A 26,625-nucleotide genomic window follows, 5' to 3' on the forward strand; every position below is an offset into this window, starting at 1 on the left:
AATTCAAATGATTCATAGACGTTTTCATAATTTTAGATTTATTTCCGTCACTTTCCCATTTGCAATGGAAATTTGTTGGACCCTAGGGGGGGGGGGGGGGGTGATTTAGGGTCTTAAGACTATATCGTGCGAATAAAAAATGGAGACGAACGCGGCAACAAAACCACAAAATGAACAACTATAGTAAATAAGATAGAGTTAGAAATCGTTATCCAAGTGACGCGCGATGTGTTAACGAGGTTCGGTCCGCTGACCTACGTCCCCGCTCCTCACTCTCGAGGAGAATCCACTACACAACCCGGTTTGGAAGCCGAAACTTCTTCTACACAACGATCTCCACAAGATCTCACAACTACACAGTTGATCATCACAAGATCTCACTCCCACACAGTTGATCTTCATAAGATCAATCTCTCAACAGTAATAATGGTGTAAAAATTCTCTCTTTATAATGTCCCTATGGAAAGGAGAAAGATTACACTGAAGTTAGGAAGTGAACTTGAAAACAGAGAAAATCAGGTTTTGAAAGTTTACTCTCAGTAAAAACAGATCTCTGATTTTTCAAAATGTTTGGGACACTTGAAGAAGAAGGGTTATAAGGGGTTTAAATAGGAGAAAACACTGCAGCCAAAACCCATAGCCATATCCGCTAAATCCCGTAAAAAATCATCGTCTGAAACTATACGTAAAAGTCCGTTGGAGTAAACGAGGATCGACCGTGAAAATCTCGCGGTCGACCGCAAGCCACTTTCGAGGCTCAGAAAATTTCCAGAGACTTTGGCGGGCGACCGTGGCGGTCGACCGTGGAAATTTTCGAGTTGACGGTCGACCGTGGCGATCGTCCGCTATAGTTTCTAAAACTCAGGCGCGGTCGACGGTGGCGGTCGACCGCAAACTGATATAGCCGACACTGTTTTTTAAAGCAGTTTTTGACTCTTTAAAAATCTGTAAAAATATTCAAATGACTTCTAAAACTTGTGTAACTTTGTAAATTGTTTTTGACACTAAAAACAAACTGTTTAGAAAAGAAATTTTACAAAAAGGTCCTCATACTTGTGAAAAATGATATTTTGTCAAAATGCTCAAAAATATAAGTATGAAAACGTGTGTGTGATATCCCAATAGAAAATATAAGTATGAAAACGTGTGTGTGATATCCCAATAGCTTCAAGTAAAATCTACAACTACTTGCCTATATTCTAGCACTAGAGAGAAAAGAAAAAACTAACTAATATCCTCACATAGAATTACAATTCTTTGAGTCTTGATATAGCTTTGAGTTGATGAAGCTTTGACTTGAATGTGTTGTTCTTGATTAACATTTGCTTCATCATTATGCATCCTCCTCCTTTGGATATCATCGTTGAAGCTCATATTCCATCCAATCCTTCATATGTGGTACTAACATGCTTGATATATATATTAACTACAATATCACTCAAAAAACAATTAGTACCGATAATGGTGGTTGTAAAACATCATCAAAACATAAGGGCTAACAAACTTGACTCTTTTGAATGATATATCTGAACATTCTGATAGTTTCCCTATACATAATTAACTGTATACTTTTACCCTATAAATATTATTAACATCCAATATTATTGTTTCTAAATTATAATTAATTAATGCTAAGCTATTAGATTATAGTTTTTTATTATTTTTATGGATATAAACATCTATCAATTAATATTACTAATGTGTTTTGCTGCTCCAACTTATTAGTAAAATTTTATGCAGTTGTTTTAGTTTATATGGTGATGATAATTTTTAAGCTATAATATTTTTAAATTTGTATTTTTTAACCGGATATTTTTAATCAATTCTTATTGCTCTTGTTTACGAGTATCAACTTATAGTGTCTTTAGATGCCGAAAAGTGACAGTAAACCCTAAATTAGAATATATATATAATTACGCTTTTCTTTGCCAAGTTTTAAAATTTTAGCCATTTTTTATGGTTTGGAACTTTGAGAGTGTGATTTATAATTTTTAAAACTTTGGGAGAATTTTTAAAAAATTACTTTTAAGTTTAGTTGTAACTTTTATGTTTCATGTGTTGGTGGTAATTTTTAAATGTCACGATATTACTTACAACTCTGAAATTTTAAAGCTATTTTTTGCAATTGTTAAAACTATAGATTAATTTTTAAAAAATTTAAAATTTAGTGGTCTACCAATAGATTTTAGATTTTCTGTGTACTAGTTATAAATTTTAAAATTTTAGAATTTTTTTTTTAATTTTTAAATTTTAAAAGAGTTTTTTCTACAACTTTTGTAACTTTGAGGTTAATTTCGGTAAATTTTAAATTTTTAGGTGCATGAGGGTAATATCTTGAATTCATTTTTTGTTTTTTGTAAATTTTAAAAATTTTATAATTTTAGGGTTGCTTTTTATAATTTGAAATTTTGAGGGATTTTCTATAATTTTTAGGACATGTAGGGTATTAATTGAAAATTTTAAATTCTTCGGAGGCTGTTGTTAATTTCTTAATTTTATGCTTGTTGTTTTAAGTTTTAAAATATCAGAAATTTTCAGGTGCATTATGGTAATCTCTTGAATTTATCTATGTTATTTGTAAGTCTTGAAATTTTAGAATTTTATGTGCTTGTTTGTAATTTAAACTTTTGAGTGTGTTTCTATAATTTTTGAGATAATAAGATGTTATCCACAAATTTTAAATTCTTCGATGTTAGTTTCTTGATTTCATGTTTGTTGTTTTAAGTTTTTAGACGTCGAGATAGTTTTTATAATTTTAAACTTTTCAAAAAAATTTGTGCAATTTTAAATTTTTTTAGGTTTTTTTTGTAATACTTTATGTATTGTAGTACGTTAGCTACATATAATTTTACAAACTAATACCATTAAAAGATGTTTTATATATTTTATTAATATTATTATTTTTAAACTGTTAAGTTATAGATAGTTAACGTAGGATTAGGATAGGATATAATTATGATTAGGATAGATTAATATATAAATAAACTATTTGAAATAGTGAAGGGTAATATATCTTTACAAACTAATACCATAAAAAGATGTTTTATATATTTTATTAATATTATTTTTTTAAACGGTTAAGCTATAGATAGTTAACATAGGATTATGATATGATATAATTATGATTAGGATAGATTAATATATAAATAAAATATTTAAAATAGTGAAGGGTAATATTGACTATAGAAAGATTTTCCCGAACTCGTATTTTTAAAGGAAGTATGATATTAAACTCGAAGGGGTAATAGTGGCACAATGCGATATTACATATGGTTTATGTGCAATTTAATGTGTAAATGCGTTTGGACTTTTGAGAGCATCTCCAACCCAACTCCAAAAACCCAAAATGGAGCAAAAACTACGCCAAATCTTCCTCCAACCGGACTACAAATTCAGCGCCATTTTGATGAGGTGCTATAGTGTTGCGCCAGATTTGGCGCAGCACTGTAGATATGGAGATTTTGGTTTTTCCCAAGTTTGCCCTAATAGTTTGTTATAACAAATCAAATATTCCAACTATATCCCATTTTATAGTTTGTAAATAAAATGAATATTCTTTTTGGTGTAATGGTTAGAGATGGAATAATAATTTGGTGTAAAAACTATACCAATTTGGTGTAAAAACTACACCATTTTGGGTTTTTGGGTTGGAAATGCTCTCATCAACGATGTAATCATCTAATAAATTTTAGGTTGTGCGGATGCTGGACATAGATATTATTAAGATGCATATTTGCTTGTCCGGTGAGTTGCCCTGTATTTTCCTATTCCACTTGTATTATTCTTAAGTCTGTTGGGAATTTAACGCCTAAATCCCTAATGCAACAGAAACGCAGAATAGAAAAAAGTACACCAAGATTTACGAGGTTCGGCAACTGCCTACGTCCTCGGGAGCCACACAGTAAATTTCTTATTAATCAAACAAGAAATTACAATTTAAGAGCAGATCTCAAAACAGAGATTTCTTAAGTGAACACTGTAGCTACAGTGTTAATAATTAAAGGGAATAAACCCTTTCAATTCTCTCTCTCTCTCTCTTAAATCCTTTTCTTAATCCCCCCTCAAAATGCGGTTGAGTGCTGGAGATGAGAAACCAAAATCGCTGCTGCGATTTCAAAGTTTGAGAAGGAACGCTGCTGCGTTATTTTGGTGCCGCCGCCAGAGAGAAATCAGAGGAGGAGAAGCAACACCAAAAAACCTAGGGCGGCGAGGGGTTTATATAAGCAAACATGACAGGCTGGCGACAGCCTGTCGCCAGCCACGCGAAGACGCGGACGTCGGAGCGCCAAAACGCGGACGTCAGAGCTTGGACGCGAGGGTCGGTGTCCCAAACGCGAGGGTCGGAGTCTGAAACGCGAGGGTCGCGTTTCCCACAATTTGAGCTCGCCTGCTCAAGCTCCACCTGAAACTGCGCCTACAGTTCCTCGTCGACTTCGCCTGAGTCGACGCCCACGCTCGCCTGCGTGGTTCTCAAGCTTGTCGGAGCTTCGCCGGAGCTCCTCGCCGGAATTGAGGTTTGATCTACACCCCTTTCTAACAATCTCCCACTTGGAGATCAAACCGCCGTCAATGGGCTATCTCATCAAGCTCCTCTCCTGTGTGGCTCCGCCCTCATCATTTATGCATGAAGGCCAACTGAAGTTGCGCACAACTCCAGTTTCTAAACGGTCACCGTCTTTGTTAACATGTCTGCTGGATTCTTACTTCCTGGAATCTTTTCCAGTTTCAACACGTCATCTTCCAACAGGGATCTGATGAAGTGGTACCGAAGCGCAATATGCTTCGTTCTAGAATGAAATGCTGAATTCTTCGCCAAGTGTATCGCACTCTGGCTATCACTGTGCAAAACATTCTTCTTCTGTTTGAATCCCAGCTCTGTCAATAAGCCCTGAAGCCATATCATCTCTTTACTGGCTTCAGTCACTGTAACATACTCAGCTTCTGTAGTGGATAGGATAACGATCTTCTGTACCTGTGACATCCAACTAACAGCTGTAGTTCCGACGGTGAATACATAGCTGGTGGTGCTTCTTCGGTGATCAACTTCACCTCCGAAGTCTGCATCTACGTACCCTTGCACTTCCACCTCTCCCTTACCAAAGTGCAAACACTTCTGTGTGGTGCCTCGTAGATATCTCAGAATCCACTTGACTGCTTCCCAATGAGCTTTTCCTGGATTCGACATAAACCGGCTGACCACTCCCACTGCATGGCCAATATCAGGTCTCATACAGACCATTACGTACATCAAACTTCCGATGGCTGAGGCGTAAGGAACCTGAGCCATACTCTCTTTCTCTTCTTCTGACTGAGGAGACTGATCCTTCGATAAACGAAAATGGCTGGCCAAGGGTGTGCTCACAGGCTTGGCATCGCCCATGTTGAATCTCTGCAAAACACGGTTGATGTACTCCGTCTGAGATAACTGCAAGAGACCTCTCTTCTTATCTCTCGTGATTTGCATTCCAAGGATCTTCTTCGCTGGACCCAAGTCCTTCATGTCAAACTCTTTTGACAGCTGCTGCTTCAAACTCTTGATATCTTTCATATCTGCTCCTGCAACCAACATATCATCAACATACAGCAGTAGGATGATATAGCTGGACTGATATCTTTTGAAGTAGCAACAGTGGTCGGCGTTGCACTTCTGGAAACCTTCCTTGTGCATAAAGCCGTCAAACTTTCTGTACCACTGCCTTGGGGCTTGTTTCAGGCCATACAAGCTCTTCTTGAGTCTGCACACCAGGTTCTTCTTCTTTTCTTCTGAGAAACCTTCTGGCTGGTGCATGTATATCTCCTCTTCTAGATCTCCGTGAAGAAACGCCGTCTTCACGTCTAACTGCTCGAGATGAAGATCTTCAATTGCTACAATACTCATCACGGTCCTGATAGTATTTAGCTTCACCACGGGAGCGAAAATATCGGTGTAGTCAATTCCTTCCTTCTGCTGGAAACCTTTGACAACCAATCGGGCTTTATATCTCCTGGAACCATCCCAACAGATAGTTCATGTATCTCCTGTTGGGCACAGGAGGCCGTGAAGATCTCCTCAAAATCGGAGCCGGTGCGTCGGGCTCTTGCGCACCATCTTGTCCAACAGGTTCTTCTGGCTGAGGACCTTCTGCATTGGGTTCTTCCGAGAGGTTACTCGGGACATCATCTGCATCCACAAATATTGACTCGCTCTCTGAGTTATCTGTCTTGTGCATGCCCTTGTACATCACATTCTCGTTGAATATCACATCTCTGCTCCTGATCACTTTCTTGTTTTCGTTGTCCCAAATGCGGTAGCCGAACTCATCTTCACCATAGCCGATGAAAGTGCATTTCTTTGACTTGGGATCAAGCTTATTCCTGCCTTGATTACTAATGTGCACGTATGCTACACAACCGAAAACTTTAAGATGTGAGAGTTTTACCTCCTTTCCGCACCATACCTCCTCTGGTATTCTGTGCTCCAATGGAACCGATGGACCTCGGTTGATCAAGTAAGCTGTTGTGTTGACCGCTTCTGCCCAGAACTGCTTCGGTAGGCCTGACTGTACTCGAATGCTTCTGGCTCTCTCTGTCAACGTTCGGTTCATCCGCTCAGCTACACCATTTTGCTGAGGTGTGCCGGGCACGGTTCTCTCCATTCTGATCCCGTGCTCATAGCAGAACTTTTTGAATCCGGTATCTTCATATTCACCGCCATTATCGGTCCTGAGCTTCTTTATTCTCAGACCGGTCTCATTCTCGACCATAGTTTTCCATCTCCTGAAAGCTTCAAATACTTCTGACTTATGCTTCAGAAAGTAGACCCACACTTTCCGAGAGTGATCATCGATAAAAGTCACGAAGTAGTGTTTTCCACCAATGGACACGGTGGTTGTTGGTCCCCACACATCTGAGTGAACGAGCTCTAGCTTCTCTTTCCTGGGGGTTCTGCCACTTGTCTGAAAGCTGACTCTCTTCTGCTTTCCAAGTATACATTCTTCACACATATCCATCTCCACTGACTGCAGTCCTGGGAGTTTTCCTTTTGTGTGCATGATTTTCATCCCCTTCTCACTCATATGACCGAGTCTCTGGTGCCACAACTTTGAAGTCTTATTGTGTGCTGCAACTGAGATCAAACAACGTGCATCTGCAATCATATACAGGGTACCAGTCTTCTTGCCTCAGGCAATTGTCATTGCGCCCTTTGAGATCTTCCAGTCATCTCCATGGAAGGTCATGGTATATCCTTCGCCAGCCAACTGGCCTACGGATATTAAATTCTTTCTCAGGTCGGGAATATGCCTGACATCCTTCAGCTCCCATACAGACCCGTTCAACTTAATTTTCACCACGGCTTTGCCCACAATAGCACATGGTTGATCATCACCAAGATATACGTATCCAAGATTTTCAGGAATATACTTCTCTAAGAATTCTTTCTGAGAGGTAGCATGGAACGACGCTCCTGAATCTAACACCCAAGATTCCTCCTTGCTCTCCAAAGAGCATATCAATGTGTCGTCTCCTCCTGAAGTGGAAGTGACATTCACCTCTGCCTTCGCCTCCTTCTCCTTCTGTGCACTATTGCACTGATTCTTGTAATGCCCGGTCTTTCCACAATTCCAACACTCGATAGCCTTCGAGCTGTTGCTTTTCTTGTAATGCCCGGTCTTTCCACAATTCCAACACTCGATAGCCTTCGAGCTGTTGCTTGGATTCCTTAATTTGAACCTCTTGTCCTTTGATCTACCTCTGATGTTTGATTTTACTCGTCCGTTTCCTCTGGTTGAATTTCTACCTCTTGATTCTGTATGCAATACTGAAGAGGTTGTAGCTTCACTCGTCTCTCTCTGTCGGATCTCCTCACTGAGAACCAAATCACGAACGTCGTTGAACTTTAACTTATTGTTTCCTGACGAGCTACTCACAGCTGTGACTGTAGCGTTCCAACTCTCTGGTAGGGAAGACAAAAGTATCAACGCCCGAACTTCCTCATCAAACTCAATCTCAACTGAACTAAATTGGGTTGTAACCGTATTAAGTTCATTGAGGTGTTGTGCTACTGACGCGCCTTCCACCATTTTCAGATTGAATAACCGCCGCATCAAATGAACTTTGTTCGCGGCTGATGGCTTCTCATACATGTTTGAGAGTGCTGCCATAAGACCTGCCGTGGTCTTCTCCTTCGCTATGTTGAACGCAACATTTCGAGTCAACGTCAATCTGATAACTCCGAGGGCTTGTCTATCTAGAAGGTTCCACTCATCTGCCTTCATAGAATCTGGCTTCTTCCCCGATAGTGGTTGATACAGATTTTTCTGATACAGATAATCCTTTATCTGCATTTTTCAGAATCCAAAATCTGTTCCATCAAATTTCTTAAGTCTCAGCTTTCCTTCATCTGCGGCCATGGCTCCCACTTGAATCTGACTTCCTCTAGATCGTTTTAATCTCTGATACCAGTTGTTGGGAATTTAACGCCTAAATCCCTAATGCAACAGAAACGCAGAATAGAAAAAAAGTACATCAAGATTTACGAGGTTCGGCAACTGCCTACGTCCTCGGGAGCCACACAGTAAATTTCTTATTAATCAAACAAGAAATTATAATTTAAGAGCAGATCTCAAAACTGAGATTTCTCAAGTGAACACTGTAGCTACAGTGTTAATAATTAAAGGGAATAAACCCTTTCAATTCTCTCTCTCTCTTAAATCCTTTTCTTAATCCCCCCTCAAAACGCGGTTGAGTGCTGGAGATGAGAAACCAAAATCGCTGCTGCGATTTCAAGGTTTGAGAAGGAACGCTGCTGCGATTTCAAGGTTTGAGAAGGAACGCTGCTGCTGCGATTTCAGAGGAGGAGAAGCAACACCAAAAAACCTAGGGCGACGAGGGGTTTATATGAGCAAACATGACAGGCTGGCGACAGCCTGTTGCCAGCCACGCGAAGACGCGGACGTCGGAGCGCCAAAACGCGAACGTCAGAGCTTGGACGCGAGGGTCGGTGTCCCAAACGCGAGGGTCAGAGTCTGAAACACGAGTGTCGGAGTCTAAAACGCGAGGGTCGCATTTCCCACAATTCGAGCTCGCCTGCTCGAGCTCCACCTGAAACTGTGCTTGCAGTTCGCCGTCGACTTCGCCTGAGTCGACGCCCACGCTCGCCTGCGTGGTTCTCATGCTCGTCGGAGCTCCTCGCCGGAATTGAGGTTTGATCTACACCCCTTTCTAACAAAGTCATCATTGAACATATAGCTAACTGTAGAATGTAGCATGACACATAATCGATAAAATGTTAACTATATGATGGTGGTGCTCTTGATCTCCCCTATAGGCCGTACTAACGTTTGACTTTCATTTGACTTTTTCTTTTGTTTTGGTTGTTTGGTTTTTTTTCTTTTGTTTTGGTTGTTTGGTTTTTCTTTTGACTTTTTTTTGACTATTTCTTTTGACTTTCATTTGACTTTTTTCTTTTGTTTTGGTTTTATGTGAAGAATTGGCAAACAGCTGAAGAAAACAACCTAGAAATTTAGCCAGACAGACTGACGGTCGACCGTGAGTCAGCGACGGTCGATCGCGAACGTGCACAAGGGTCAGGAAGAGCTGGGAGCTGAAGGCGGTCGACCGTGACGTCGACCGTCACGGTCGACCGCGTGGACCCTGTAGGATTTTTGGGCTCTGTCGTTTGGTTCGGTCGACCATCGCGGTTGACCGTGAGTTTCCTGTAGCTGATTTGTTCTCTGTCAGGAGTGTTCGGTCGACCGCCGCGGTCGACCGCGATACCTGCGCGGTCGACCTCCGCGGTCGACTGCAGGCTGTTTGGGCTGGGCTTTGGGTTTTCAACCCGGTTCGTTTTGGAGCTGATATATAACTCTAATCCTGATTAGTTAGGGTTAAGCAAGGACGATTTTGAGCAGTCTTTATATAACTCTAATCCTGATTAGTTAGGGTTAAGCAAGGACGATTTTGAGCAGTCTTTTGGAAAGAATTGCTGCATTCAATTATGAGAGATTTGTGAGATATCTAGAGCTTTGTTTTAGGGTTTGATCTGTGAGATTTGTAATTCTATTTGTATTCTATTGATTTCTAATAGTAAGAACTCCCCCCTCCTTGCCCCGTGGACGTAGGCAACTTGCCGAACCACGTAAATAGTTGTTCTTGCTGTGATTGTGATTTGATTAGTGGTTGTGATTTATCTCAAGTTATTGTTCGTGTCGCTTCGAGAACTTCCGCCGCGCACAACAATTGGTATCAGAGCTTCATGCTTGTTCGAAGGATTCGGTGAAGATTCCTATCTGAAGAGTTAGATCGACAACATGGGAGAAGCAAGCATATTAGGTTCGTCTCTTACAAAAGCGATACAGAGTCTGAGCATCAATAACACGAAGATTGATGTTTCGAAGTTCGATGGCAAGATCAATTTCGGATTGTGGAGGTGTTAAGTGATGGACGCATTGGATGCACAGAATTTGGAGGAGACTCTTGAGTTAAAAGAGAAACCCACTGATATGGAGGATAATGTTTAGAGGAAGATGAACAGTAGAGCTTATGGTGTTATTAGGTCATGCTTGACGCCGGATCTTATTTATGATGTTATGAACGAGACGTCGGCGAAGAAGATATGGAAAACACTCAATGAGAAGTATCTTACGAAGAGCATTGAGAATCGGCTTCACTTGAAGAAGAGGTTTTACCAGTTCAAGATAAAAATAGGAGTTTCCATTAGGGAGCATGTTAATAATTTTACGAAGCTACTTTCAGATATGACCAATGTGGACATCATAGTTAAGGATGAAGACAAGGCGATGTTACTTTTGTGTTCATTGCCCGAGGATGATTATGGTACGTTTGTTCTAACTATGATCAATGGAAGAACTATAGTTAGCTATAAGGAGGTGACCTCAGCTTTGGTGAATTATGAGTTGAGGAAGAGTGATGGTGAACCCTCCGAGAAGGCATCGGGAGATGCATTAGCTGTTCGAGGTCGTGATCCAAACCACCGTCAGTTCAACCCCTCAAAGTCAAAGAATAGGAGTGCCTATAAGAGTGTTAGTAGAAATCAATGTCGGTATTGTAAAGAAGAAGGATATTGGAAGATTGACTGCCCAAAGTGAAAAGAAAAAGCCGGGAAGAACAAAGGGAAAGTTGCACAGGCTTCGGAAGTGAATATTACAAAAGCTATTGGTGAGCATTCAGATTCAGATTCTTCGGGCTATTCGTGCCTTGCTATCGTCAGTTTGCTATGCTGATTCCACGGAGTGGATGATAGATTCGGGAGCTACATATCACATATGCCCTAGGAGTGATTGGTTCTCTAGCTTTGAGGAGCTGGAAAGAGAGGATGTCGTGCTTATGGGTAATGATCACGTATGTCCTATTGGTGGTATTGGTTTAGTCCGGATTAGGATGCATAACGGAGTGATTAGGTAGTTGAAGGAAGTGAGGTTCGTGCCACAGTTGACGAAGAACATCATTTCTCTTGAGACTTTGGAGGCAGCTGGATATAGAGTGATCTTAGAGGATGCTACAGTGAAGGTCACAAAGTATTCTATGGTGGTGATGCGAGGTGTCAGGGGAAACAACCTATACTACTTGAAGGGCAAGACAGTTATAGGGGGTCTGGCAGCTTCTATCACTATAGAGGAGGACACTACCACTTTATGGCACATGAGATTTGGACACACAGGTGATAAGTCCCTACAGTCATTGGCGAAACAAGGGCTATTAAAAGGTGTTAAGACCTGCAAGATAGAGCTGTGTGAGCACTGCGTACTCGGGAAGAAGACTAGAGTAAAGTTTAGCACCGCTGTTCACAACACTCGAGGTACATTGGATTACATTCATACAGATATTTAGGGTCCTTCTAAGAACACATCTCTTGGTAGGGCCAACTATTTTGTCACTTTCATTGATGACTATTCCAGGAGAAATTGGGTATACCCTATGAAGCATAAATATCAGGTCCTGGATATTTTTGTGGAGTGGAAAAAGAAAGTGGAGCTGTAGACAGGTAGAAAGGTGAAGATTCTACGTTCAGATAACGGTGGAGAGTACAAGAGTGATCCGTTTCTGTAGTTTTACCGGGATCACGACATTAGAAGACACTTCACAGTTCGAGAGATACCGTAACAGAACGGGGTGACTGAGAGATTGAACCGTTCCTTGCTGGAGAAGGTACGATGTATGATGACGCAGAGTGGATTGCCTAGATCCTTTTGGGCCGATGCATTGGTTTATGCGAGCCATCTCGTGAATAGGTTGTCGTGCACTGCGATAGACGAGAAGAATCCTTTGGAGCATTGGTTTGGTTCGGTGGCTAGTGACTATGAGTCGCTTCAGATATTTGGGTGTCCAGCTTATTATCATATCAGTAATGATAAATTAATACCGAGGACGAGAAAAGTAGTGTTTGTAGGATTTAGAGATGGAGTTAAAGGCTTCAAGTTATGGGATCCACAGGACAAGAAGATAGTTATTAGCAGAGATGTCACATTCGATGAGACGTACATGATGAGGCCTCGAGTCCCTCAGCAGGTGGGGGGGAGACCAGACAGTTGAGATATCGTAGCAGGTGGAGGATGATGTGACTCCACCCACTCTAGAGAGCATTGTATCCATCGAGGTTCCTACAGAGGTGACACTAGGAGGAGATAGGATGACAGCCGGACAGATTGAGGATACAATGGAAGGTGAGACTCAGGAACGGGGTCATGTTCAGGGGTCCATTGTAGCAGATAGACCGAGGAGAGTGATTCGTCGGCCAACTAGGTATAATGATGTCATGGTCGCATATGCATTATCAGTAGAGGTCATTTGATGATATGGTTCCATCCACATTCAGGGAGGCAGATTCTAGCCCCGATTCGATCAGGTGGAAGGAAGCTATGGAGGAGGAGATGCAGTTTCTTCAGAAGAACGACACTTGGACACTTGCACATCTACCTAAGGGTAAGAGAGCTATAGGTTGCAAGTGGGTATATGCGAAGAAGGAGGGATCTTCTATTGGGGACATTCGATTCAAAGCCAGATTGGTTGCCAAGGGATATGCACAGTTTGAGGGCACTGATTACAACGAGGTATTTTTACCCGTTATGAAGAATTCGTCAATACAGGTTTTATTAGCGTTAGTGGCACAGTTGAATTTGGATTTGGTCCAGATGGATGTGAAGACAGCCTTTCTACACAAAGATTTAGATGAGGAGATCTACATGACACAACCCTTGGGATTCAAAGCTGCAGGAAAGAAAGATTTGGTTTGCAAGCTGAAGAAGTCTCTTTATGGTTTGAAGCAATCGCCGAGACAGTGGTATAAGAGATTCGACAGCTTTATGATTGGCCATGGGTATACGAGGAGCCCATATGACCTATGTGTTTATATGCACAAGCTACAGGATGATAAGCACATATATTTACTTTTATATGTTGACGATATGCTTATTGTTTCCAGGAATTCTTCGGCTATTCGAAAGTTGAAGGAGAAGCTGTCATCCGAATTCGAGATGAAGGATCTTGGAGAGGCAAAGAAGATATTGGGTATGGAGATTAAGAGAGATAGGGTGAAGGGGAGTTTGAAGCTTACACAGAAGAGCTATTTGCAGAAGATGTTAAAGAAATTCAGCTTTGATAGAAATGCAAAAGCAGTTAGCACTCCATTGGCTCCCCACTTCAAGCTTTTAGCATTGATGTCGCCTGTTTCAGTTGAGGACAGAGATTACATGTCGAAGGTCCCATATGCCAGTGCAGTAGGTAGCTTGATGTATGCGATGATGTGTACGAGGGTAGATTTGTCACAGGCCGTGAGCATGGTATTGAGATACATGCACGACCCTCGGAATGGTCATTGGGAGGCTGTGAAGTGGATTCTACGGTTTGTTCGAGGCATCGTGGATGTTGGTTTGGTATTCCAGAAGGATGAGAAGAATGAGCAGGATTGTATTGGTTACGTAGATTCAGATTATGCTGGAGATCTTGACAAGCGCCGGTCCACTTCAGGTTATACTTTTACATTGGCAAGTGCACCTGTATGTTGGCGATATACACTTCAGTCCACAGTGGCTCTCTCTACTACAGAGGCAGAGCATATGGCAGTGACTGAAGCTGTGAAGGAGGCTTTGTGGTTGTGTGGATTATTGGAGGACTTGTGGATTGCATAGGAGACCATTCAGGTATATTGTGATAGCATGTCAGCTATCTATTTGGCGAAGAACCAGGTTTATCATGCACGCACGAAGCACATCGATGTCAGATTCTATTTTGTTCGTGACGTTTTGGATGATGGAGATGTCATATTGGAGAAAGTCCACACGAATGATAACCCTGCAGATATGCTGACCAAAGTTGTTTCAGGAGTGAAATTTGGTCATTGTTTGAAGCTTTTGAACTAACCCTGCAGATATGCTGACCAAAGTTGTTTCAGGAGTGAAATTTGGTCATTGTTTGAAGCTTTTGAACATTCTTCAGTGTTGAGGGAGTGAAATTTGGTCATTGTTTGAAGCTTTTGAACATTCTTCAGTGTTGAGGCCTTTGGAGGCCATTTGAGTAAACTACGTTCGGCTTGATTCCTTGGGCAAGAGGATACGTAGGCAGTCTTTCAATTGCAGCCGGTTTGATCTGTTGATTCAGATGGGGGGGAGATCACGTTTCAGCTCTAGTTTGGTTCCCGGACTTGTTGCGGAACTTTTGGATGATTTGGTGTCGGCTCAGTTTTGGTAGAAACATTCGTCGAGGTGGAGAATTGAAGAATTGGCAAATAGCTGAAGAAAACAACCCTAAAATTCAGCCAGGCAGACTGGCGGTCGACCGCGAGTCAGCAGCGGTCGACCGCGAACGTGCACAAGGGTCAGGAAGAGCTGGGAGATGAAGGCAGTCGACCGTCACGGTCGACCGCGTGGACCCTGTAGGATTTTTGGGCTCTGTCGTTTGGTTCGGTCGACTGTCGCGGTCGACCGTGAGTTTCCTGTAGCTGATTTGTTCTCTGTCTGGAGTGTTCGGTCGACCGCCTAATGGTGAGATTTGTAACTCTATTTGTATTCTCTTGATTTCTAATAGTAAGAACTCCCCCTCTCCTTGCCACGTGCACGTAGGCAACTTGCAGAACCACGTAAATAGTTGTTCTTGCTGTGATTGTGATTTGCTTAGTGGTTGTGATTTATCTCAAGTTATTGTTCGTGTCGCTTCGAGAACTTCCGCCGCGCACAACATTTTGGTGGTGGTGGTGGTTGGGGTGGGGCGCGGGGGGTGGGAGGGGGGTTGATTCTAGTATTTTTCTTTATTTACAATCAAACAACTAATGACTTTCTAATGACTTTCTCTCGTCATTAAAAGTGTTCCAATAAATATCACAATTAAAAAAAATGTTTTTTATTGGAAATCATCATAAAATATAGTGACTTTTGGGTGAACCATCACAAAATTTTTCATTTTCCGCAAAACCACCACGAAAATATGCATCATTGATAAAGTGCTACTAAGCCATAAATTCCATCCATATTCTGTTAGATTATCTGCTGATTTTCAATACACTTAAGGTGTGGAATCCATCAACAAACTACATTGCCTATCTCCAAACCTTTGTTGACTTCCTCAAAAAAAATTAATTCTCTCAAAAAATCACCCACTCACCCCCACAAATTTTAGACATAGTAGACATTTATGTCATTTTACAATCTTAACAAAATATGGATAGAAATTATTACTAATTAGTCGCACTTGTTAAGTGCGTGTATTTTCATGGTGGTTTTATAAATTGAAAATTTATGGTGGTGCTTAAAAAAACCAGTGGTTTCGTTTAAAAAAACATTAAACAAAAACTACTATATATAGAAATTTTCGGAGATGGAACTAAAGAAAAAGCACACATGCGTTCTTATTCACTGGAGGGAAAGAAATCAAGTTACGATGACACGCCACGTCCTACCACATTTCATCAAATTTAACAACACGGTACTTCTTCCAAGAGAAATTAAGAAAACCAAAAAGCAAAAGCAATACAAGAAATAATTAATGGTAAACAAAACATGCTACGGTACTAACTAAATTAATCCCATTATTATCCCATACTTTACTCTCCTCTCCCTCTTACTGCAAGAGATAAGCAAGGAAAGAGAGAGCAGATGCTCCGACGAAGCTTCCAACCGCCGGAGCCACAGTAAAAGCTGTGCTGGTGGGGGCTGGTGCCGGGGCCTCAGCGGCCAGTACAGCAGTCGCTGAGGTGGCGGCGGCGATGAGAGCGGCGACTGCAATATTCTTCATCTCCATTTATAGTATGTAGCTTTGGTTAGGCCCAGGGCCGGTTCTGAGATTTTGGGGGCCCTGTGCGAAAAGTAAACACATGACCATTCTCTATATACAAAATATCAATAAATTTCAATTTGAATCTCTAAAATTCTGCAAGTGAACTAACAGATAAAATGACAATATTGAAAGGGATGAGTAAAAGGAAATTATGTTCATACCACGCCATTTGCTCACAATTGATGAGGCTGGAATATTAAAAAATGTACATATCAAACATCCAAGAAGAATATCGCAAACAGGGCCAACCCCGAGGTTTGGGTTGCCCTAGCCCAATCCAATTTTGATTGCCCCTAATTCAACAACTAAGATTCAGCCAAGATTCAAAATCAGGATGATTTTTAACATCACCATCATCAAGAAATGTTGTATTTCTTAAAGAAGGGATACCTCTTGAAAAACACTGTCTGAAATTGTTCCTCCATCATCATCATCAAGAAGGCAAGAACTCGATAGAACAATGAAGAACTGTGTCAGCTCTCCTCATCTCCCTACATCTTACCTAGAAAAAAAAGGGATTAACAAGAAGGAACATATTTCAACCAAGTTTGACAATACATGGCAGTAAATGCTCAATATGAAAAATAGGAAATTCAGCATAAACGTAGAGAATAATTATATCATGGTGCTTAAGACCAAATTCCATTATTTCTTCATTATGATCCATGAAACAAGTGAAGCACAACCAGAAAGACTGTTTTAACCAGCCATCTTAGTGTTTCTTCTTCCTGAACAACACAAAACTATGGTTTTCCTAGGTTCCTTAGTTTAGGAAATGCAAGTTCTGTCATATGAATCACTTCATAGCAAATTATACACTGGTTTTTCGGTAGGTAACATGATTCTAGATCCCAGGATAAACAAAATTCCAAAAGGAACCAAGCTAGCAAAGTAGTGTAGATAATCAAACTGACCTCTGGAACAGAAAGAGAAGCATTTTGAAATGGCACCGGCGCATATAGTACAGGAACGTCAACACCCATCAAAGAACTCAGGAAGAACCTTAAGAATAAAAAGGAAAAGAAAAACACTTAGATCCAATGTAAACATGATACGTAGCAAACAGAAAGTAGAAACAACCGTATCACCTGTAATTTAACAGAAAGTCATATAAGCCATGGACAATTTCATTTCCAATAAATGCTAGGAGAGACTGAGGGCTGTTATCCACATCATTCATAGAATCCATTTGTATAGTCTACAAAGGGAAGAGAATAATCATCAAAGTCAGTACTTTGAAAAAAAACGCATGGGAAATAAAACAGATAACACAGAATATATATAGTAAAAAAAAGATAGGCTAAAACCTGGCCCAAATTTTGCAAATCCTTCTTTCTTCAACAGATTCGAACCTGCAAATCCAATTACCAGATAGCTACTCAATATACGCTTTCCTCTCCGCCAGCTCCTCTAACTTCAGCAGCATCGCCTTCAGATCCTCACTCGGCAAATCCAATTCCAAATCCAAAAACCCTAATCAAGATCCAATAATAATAACCCAATAAGAACCTCAGAAATCCAAACCGTTACCTTTCCCTCAGCTTAGGGGCCTAGGGCTTGCGAAAACGAATTCGGTGAAGTGGGGTTTGACGGCGAGGGAAACAGGCGGAGGGAGAGAGCTGGAGCCAGGGGATTTGGGTTTCTTTTGAAGGGGGAGAGAGAGAACGAAGATGAGAGAGTGAGAACGAGAGAAAGGAGGGAATCAGGGAATTTTTTTTGGGGGCCCCCAGAAATCGGGGGCCCTGTGCGGTCGAACCTTTCGCACACCCTCAGGGCCTTTGGAGGTGAAGGGATATAAGGTTATGATGTATTAGTTGCAACTTTGTGATGAGGGAGAGAAATGAGGAGAGAAGGGTTATTATAGGGAATATGAGGGATGGGTTTGTTAGTATATTAATTTGAAAGGTTCTTAACTTTTTAAATTGTTATTTAAGGAGAGGTTAGGGGTTTTGTTTGAGGGAGGGAGTTGTTAGTAAATTAATTCGAAAGGTGCTTAATTTTTTGAAAATTGATATTAAAAGGTCCATTAAGGTTTTTTTTAAGGGAGAGGATTGGTGGTGTCCATGTGTTTGGAGGGGAGGTTTACGTGCTTGCATGTGTGTGGAAATTAGTAAGCATGTGTTCTTGTTGGAATTAGACATTGATAAGTGCGTGTTTAATTGCTAAACCGGATCCATTAAAAATAAGGAAAGAAAAGAGAAGAAAGGGATTTGGAATCCATTTTCTTCTTGCATATCACATACAAGGATCATTGATGGCTAGTAGAAAAGGTCCCAATACAGAAGGGCTGTACAAAGGGATTCTGTGTGCAGGTTGAATGTTGTATTGATGTAGCGGAAGTGTAATCAAAGAAATAATTGTTGGGGAATTTCAGTCTCCCCGCCTACCACGGTATGTGCAACTCGGAAGCTAACCCCAGTCAATAAGATAGAACAACCACAATCAAGAAAAAAAGAACACCGAGATTTACGTGGTTCGCTCGACCAACTTCAACCTACGTCCATGGGACAACAAAACGAGAAATTCACTATGTATCAGGGAGAACTACAAGAGGAACCACTCAACTCTCGTCTCTCAATCTCTCAACCTCACATACATAATCAACTCTCATATTCTCTCCAAAGCCCACTCCTTGTAATCTTTTGCACGGATAAAGATTACGAAACCCTCTCTCTCTCTCATCTACTACATCTTTACCTTTTCTTCATTGTTTTTCCTCTACCAATAGAAGAATATATATAGGAAAACCAAAACTCTATCTCTAGCCTAACTTCCTAATTAGAATAGGATTCAAACTCCTAATCATGATAAAACTCAAACTCCTAATCATGATAGAACTCAAACGGTTAGTTCTTAGCTACTTATCGTAGCTCCTCACACACTGGAAACTGACATCCCCTATGATCCTCAGGTGCATGGATTCTATGACGAGTGTCTGCGTAAATATGGGTCTGTCAACGTATGGAGATATTGCACGGATATATTTGATTATTTAAGGTAACTTGCCTTCGTTTCATTGTATGTATCATGTTCTTTTTTCTTTTCTTTGTATTATTTTTCTAACGTTCACCTTTACCCTCCGATTCAACCCATCGTACCAACGGTTTCAACTGTTGGTGCATGGTTTTTTTATATTTTAAGAATTAAAATTAAAAAAATATCAGCACCAACGGTTGGAACCGTTGGTACTGCTAAAACAACCGTTGGGGCAAACTTTGCCCCAACGCAATTTGTCCCAATGGGTGATTTTTTTGCCCCAACGGTTTAAACCGTTGGGGTCTGCCCCAACGGTTTGAACCGTTGGGGCTGACCTATTTTGTACTAGTGTTCTGACACATTCAAGCGTATCAAGGCTGTAAATTTTGATGTTAGATTCAGCATATGCTTTCATCTGTTGAATCGGAAAAAGTAAGTCAGAATCAAGCTGGTTGAGTACTATGTTGGAATTATGTTACTGATTAAATTCCCTCGAAGAAACAGAAAACTTCTCTCAAGAAGGACTACATAGTTTAGTGTTTCCAGAGGGAATGTAATGTATTCAGCATTGTAGAACAGGAAACCATGATTTGATGTAAGAATTAGCTCTGATTTGTAGACAGAAAGTAATTGCAAACTTATGATGAGGTCTGGCTATGAACCTATCTTGGAAAGAACCAGGAGCTGACTGAGCTTGCATCTCAACTAGTATGACCATGTTCTATCATAATTCACAAAAATTGAGATTTATGACGAGCTCCAAATGTCTTCATGCATTTGATAATACCTTTACAGGGAACAGGGGGGTATTATTTTAACGATACATGCGGTGCAAAAATGTTGTACATAGTATCTCGCACGTTTGTTGTGCATGTGAGTTTCACGTGCATATGCATAGTGGGAGAGGATTGCTCCTCTCAAGTGTATATAGAAACAAAAAGGCTAGTTGAGCATTGAAGGATGTAGCTTGCTTTAGGGCAATTGATAGAAGAAAGATTTGTCGGCTCTCATGATTTCCTCTTATCAAGGTTTATACGGTCCGGATACCTGACCTGAAACAGAAGAATCAGTGGAGTTGAACCAAAACTTATTACTGAGTAACAAATAGCTAGCAATGGAAGAGACTAGTGACCGTGAAATTTAACCAACATTGTGACACAACAAAAAATACTAGTAGTTTGATGCATTGGAAAGTGATGAGCATATGATTTGTGGATAAAGATGAAACAACTCTGGAAGGACTATTGACAGCCTTCGAATGAAAATGACTAACATGGAAAAGATGTTTGCAGGCAGTGCTCCCTCGTCAGCAGGACATCTTTAGGATGTCTTATCATCCACATAAAAAATGGTGGTGAAATGCATGGTTAATAATTCAGAAAAAGTACCAATTTGAATACTTAAACCAACAGTCAAATAGTGATTCCAACAGAAATACAGATGAACACTCATTGGCATGATAATTTTGCTAGCCATTCTAATTTCCGACAATGTGCATGTCTCTAGATTTGTTATTCAACATCCGACCAAACTATCTTAGATTTTCCATACTATTGGAATTTCTTAATCCCATCCCCACATTACAAACTTTATCTCAGTTATGCATATCTCGACTTGTAAAGTATATGCTATATGTGCTGGCAATAATATGCCTTTCATAGTTTCCTTATTCAAAAAATAAAAAAAGTTTCATAGAATAGGGACGAAACTCAATAGCAGAAACATAGGGCAATCAGGATCTATATGTATTTTACACTGATTTTTTAATGTACCAGTAAAACATACTACAGGCACATATCAAACAAGAGAAACAGAAAAAATCATGCAGGTTTAGATAAATTACTATTAACTCATTCAAGGAGACATCATAAAGAGCCCTATTCTTCAGATGCTAGTAAATGGCTAGGACTACAGCCTGTAAATAGTAGCAGACCTAAAAAGTTTCTTGGTTGTCATCACAATAGAAAAGCTGAAGTAGAAGAAAGAAAGTGTCTCCAATTAAGACTTAATGAAGAAATTGGGGGCATATATCATCACGACTCAAGAGCTGCCTATGTAGAGTCCTAGCACTTTGTTGTATATGTAAATAAATCTCTGTCACATTTTCCATCCTTGTACTCATGACTGAACTCTAAAATCAAATCCAATATTTTTCTATCTTACAAATCTGGACCCTTTTATTACTAAATTATTAACTGATTGACGATTCAAAACTATTTCTCAACTTCATACAATTTACAGTCATCAAGGAATGCATCAGGTTAATAACAGGTCCACATGCGATATTCCTAAGGCAGCCACAAACTTAGACAGATTGAGGGGACCATGTCCCGTTCCACTGAACATGTAGATAGGAAGCCACCAGAAAGAAAAATCTTCCAACTAATCATACTATCCTTGACAATTAAGATAAAATAATTTGTAAATAAAAAATTACGACCACTATGTGGAGCAAGAAAGTTATCTACTGTGGACAAATAAAGTTATATAAAATGAACTATGAAAATCATTCGGGAATGCTAAACAAAATCACAGATGACGCTGCAGTACATGGAAATCTTGTCTGAGCAATACCTTAAAAATCATACAAATAACATATTATGACCAATACTTATAGGCACTGAATAGATACTAGATAGAGCCAGTTAATCACGGTGATAGGATAAGTAACCATGTTTCTTGAAGGCACTTTTAAATTATTGTAAATAATAGAATAAAGCATGGATGACCTAAGCATTCAACTATCACTCCTCAGCATTATCAAAAACTTCAAAAAGTAACAAACCAACGAATAAAGGAACAAATATCAGACAAGAAAGGTAGGAGCATTTTTTCAAAATCTTAACCAATAAGACACCATGTAAAATCTATTTTCACAGAGCTATTGGTCAGAAATTGTACTAACCGAGAAGTGCCTCTCGTAAAGAGGTTTTTTAAAGAAGAAAGTATATAAAAAAACATGTTGTCAAAACTTGAAAGTTTTACAGTCCAGATAATATAAACAGGCTGAAGGCCTTAGATGTATATTCAGAAGAGCCTTACTTTCAAGGCTAGCAGAAGCAGAAATGTTTCAACAGAATAAAATCCTCGATCAACAAAATCCCCTAGAAACAAGTAATTTGTCTTTGGGCAATCACCTCCAACTTTGAATAACTCCTTCATGTCATAGAATTGTCCATGAATATCTCCACATATCTGAGAAGGCAAAATCAAAGACTGTTAGTCGCTGAGCATGATACTAGAATCCTAAATTAATGTTCAATCTTTGAGATAAGAACCCTAGAATGGATGATATACCTTAAATAAGTTTTCAAATAAACTACCAGGACAATGGTGCACATTGTCTTGAAGCAAAAGCAGGAAGATACCACTAGCATTAAACTAAATGCATGAAAAGAATAGCCATCACATTATAAACCCAAAAACATACTCCCAAAGTCCCTCCAACCATTACACCAAAACTCCAAGTTATGGTGAGGGCTGAGTATTATACTTTTATAAATCTAACACATACGGAGAAGAATAAATACCATGCTCCTGTTGTACTCACATAACAGTTATATGTTTAATCTCTCACTTAATTCCTAAATTTAGAGAAGCCAATAATAACAAACTCCAACTAATAGGCCGATTCTTCAATTACCAGAGCTTCTTCTTCCTCTCTACAATTGCTCAATGAATAAAGCATCCCCAAGAAACATTCTTAGCTCACAACGGTCAACCCCGGGCTCACAAACTCCAAGAATCCCTAAAATTCAACAACTATAACGGTAGCAAAATCAATAACAGAGCACCCATCCAATCAATCCAGCACAATGTTGACCACAACCCGAAACCCTAAAACATAAACACAAAATTGTCCGAACCCCTTAAACTTCGGTTTTAACAAAACCCTAGAACCAAGTTAACCAATCCAAACAGTTGCTAGGTCGAGCCCAGCCCAAAATAAGGCAAGTACCCATTACAGAACAACGCTCGAACAGCTAGGATTACAGCTCAAAAATAGGGCGAAAAGGGAAAATTAGGGTTTTGAGGAGCGTAATCTTACAGTCACGGGAGCATCGACTCTCTGAACGTTGCTCTCCTCGACGAGGATCTCGATGGCTTTGAGGCAAAGAGCCTTCACCTCCGATTCCTTAAGAGGCTCGCATCGCTTCAGTTGCTCGATTTGTCGGTCTAAATCCGACATTTTCGCGCTCTCTCGAGCTCTCCAGCGAGCTAGAGAGCTCTCTTTTCCTGTTTGAGGAGGAACCTTTTCCCCCTTTTCCCTTTCTTTGTTTTCCCTGCCGCCGCTTTGTGCGGGTGAGCGCACCGGCTGGTGTTTGTACAGTGGGCCCACCCCCCTGTTTTGGCTCTTGCGTGCCGCCCGCGAGTTGGGCGGCCGCGAGCCAAAAAGCAGGCCCCCAAGCCAGATGAGGTAACGGGCTCATTCTCCAATAAGGAAAATGGTCATTGCTGATGAACATGCAGAAGGATGAATTTCATAAAAACTACAATGAAATTGGAGGGTTTAAAAAAAACTATTATATATTTTTATTAAAAAATATCATGAGGTTTTGAAAATTCGTTGCCAACACATATTAACATCTTTATATCAAGTACATAAGACTAAAATTGTTGAAAACATGCTAGATACCAAGAACATGACATCTTACTCTTAACTCATGACATCAAGCATAATAGGATGGGAAGCATTTTCTAATTTTGACGAAACATTATCCTTACATAGAAGGATACAGCATTAGGCATAACTTAGACAAATATTTCTAGTTTTGACAAGACAATATTCTTACTATAGAACCGCACAACATGAGCATCACGTTACAATTAATCTTTAGATTACATAGAAATTGAGATAACATCCACTCCATTTTTCTCGATAAATTCTTGATCACCCTCTCTTTGTGAGGGCTACCGTGAAATTGACATATTTGGTCTTCTCCTTCTTGAGATGTTCTGCAACGTTCATGGCATATCTTGAGAACAAAGCATCCATTACTGCACCTCCGAAATGATTCGCAAGCATGGGCTCCATTACGGCTCTAATAGTTTTCATCGCATTTTCTCCGCTTACGAAACTATCCGCAACAAAATCATCCATTTGATCATCAAAAGGATCCCAATTTAGCTCGAAAACCTTTGCTTGGTAAAATTCAAATGATCCTTCATTTTGAACCAATTCCTTTACTTCCTCTATAGCAGGTGCATATAGCGGTAGATCAAATGCATCCACTTTTTCCTTGTCTACAACTCCCTGATTTCAGTCGATCAAAATAAATTAGTATGTAGTCATCAAAAAAAAAAATGTCACACGTTCAACAAGAGAAGTAACTTCACATGCCTCTGATACTAAAGAATTCAATGCTTTTGCTAATAATCCATTAAGACAGTTCACTTCCCCTCCTAATGGATCTATATCACTCCTGCCTAAAGCTGTTATGACCATTTGCCCCCCAGATACAATCTCCTTCGAGCGCAAACTGAGAAATGTTGAGAAATCTTGTTTAAATTGTGCAACATATGATTTAATCACAGCAGGGGGACTTGTATCATCTATATAAATATTTCCTCTATTTACTAGAGCTCCTGAATCATCTTCAAGTCCTCGAGGTACCTATCGCATTTCATTTAGTTCTTGATTGAGAAAAAGGGTTAACTGTGGATAGACCCCTTTGCATATATTGTTGCTTTCAGCCTAATAACCCTCTAGTTTTATTTTTGCAGATAGACCCTGACTCTTTACCCTGAAAGAAGAGAATTATTTTTTGAGAAACATGCTCCATGAAGATAAAAGAGTCGTTCTATCAGAAAAAATAAAATTGGAGAGCAGTAAGCTCAAAACATCGATACGACAGGGTCTATCACCGCAAAAAGAAGTAATAATTTGAAAGCATAATGATTAATGAGAGCTAATATAACCTGAGATAGCCAGTGAAGGCTATACGAGGAGTGCACAAAATGAATGCTCTCCTTTGGTAACAACCTTCCATAAAAGGATCCAGGAACTCCAACAACATAATATGGTGCATATTTGCTACCTTTCTCTTTTTTAACCATTTTATCGTACGTCGGCAAGTACTTGAATATAGAATTGAAATCGTTACCAGGGAGATCATTCAAGAAGAACGTAAGCTCCGGCACTTGACAGCTTAATCGGTGGCAAACCTCATAAATTTCGTCCATGATCTCGGAGATGGTGATGAAAGTCGTAGGCCCACATGAACAACCGAGATCAGCTATGGTTAAGCTTTCAGTAGGTTGGAGCTTGCAGTATAATTGAGATATGCTCTGTTGGACTATGGGCTTAGCTATGTGCATTGCTTTTTTCTAGAGACAAGCAGCAAATATATAATGTTATCTGGGAAGAAGCTTGAAAGCTTTATAGAATCATTTGAAATTTAAAGAAGTTTGATATGAAGTTTAATTAATGTTTTATGAATGGTTTTAAGCTTGCACAATCAATTTGTTGGGATTTTCAGGTAGATTTCAGAAACACCCAAGAAGTTTAGCCATTGCTGACGTTATTGCCAAATTTCTTTTTAAATTTCACTTTAACCTTCAATAAGTTTGAGAAGTTTAGAAAAGCCCGCAACACTTTTAAATTTTCTTGCTTAATTCCAAAAAAGAATTAAGCCACAAATTTTCAGGGATGAAAGTACTCCCATAACCAATACTCTCCTCTTCTATTTATCTGAAATGTAATAGTCATAAAAAAAAAACTCAAAAATCTCAACATCTTGTAATGGAGGTTTTGTTAAAATAGTGTGAACTATTTTGGGTTTTGTTCCTTTTTTTTCCCTTTACAAATGTCAAAAGTTATGAGGTATAGTCATTTTTCGGCATGTGTTAAGTTGAGCGTTTACTTACAAAATTTACTGGGGCTTAAAATTCCATGGTTTTGGAGGTCATCTCACAAACACTGTGTCGCGCGCCGTGCGGAAACTTGCTCGACAATCAAACGAGTCGGTGAGCGATGAGAGAAGAAAACCAAAACCAAACACGAGTGCAATTCACAAACGAGTCGGTGAGCGATGAGAGAAGAAAACCAAAACCAAACACGAGTGCAATTCACAAAAGTACGACACAAATCAAACCACAAACACAGGAATTTAAAACCAAAACCAAACACGAGTGCAATTCACAAAAGTACGACACAAATCAAACCACAAACACAGGAATTTCTTCGCCGTTTTCACACACTGAACTTAATTACTCACGATTTTCTACAATTTACCTCTCTTTTTTTTTGAACAAAAGGCATAGACATATTCCACAAACTAGGATTTTCGGACGATTATTTTAGTGATTCTCAACAATTTTGTACTAACAACAATTTTAGTCTGACCAATTTTTTTTAAAAGTTTATGGAAGGTACAGGAACTT

At 39.8% G+C, this 26,625-nt stretch overlaps 1 protein-coding gene and 1 pseudogene across 1 annotated transcript in view; both read right to left on the reverse strand.

Annotated features, from left to right (window-relative positions):
- LOC109840897 lies at window positions 17,747-23,559 on the reverse strand (annotated as a pseudogene).
- LOC109843490 (anthranilate O-methyltransferase 3-like) overlaps window positions 23,923-26,625 on the reverse strand; it is a 6,185-nt gene continuing 3,482 nt past the window's right edge. The window contains exons 2-4 of the mRNA XM_020412426.1: window positions 25,162-25,569; window positions 24,584-24,856; window positions 23,923-24,496 (exon numbers count right to left, since the gene is read on the reverse strand). Coding sequence (XP_020268015.1) covers window positions 24,134-24,496; window positions 24,584-24,856; window positions 25,162-25,569 — 1,044 coding nt within the window. The 3' untranslated portion in view covers window positions 23,923-24,133. The remainder of the gene's footprint in view (window positions 24,497-24,583; window positions 24,857-25,161; window positions 25,570-26,625) is intronic.

This window comes from Asparagus officinalis, chromosome 5 (assembly GCF_001876935.1).
Source record: "Asparagus officinalis chromosome 5, Aspof.V1, whole genome shotgun sequence".
Classification (NCBI taxonomy): domain Eukaryota; kingdom Viridiplantae; phylum Streptophyta; class Magnoliopsida; order Asparagales; family Asparagaceae; genus Asparagus; species Asparagus officinalis.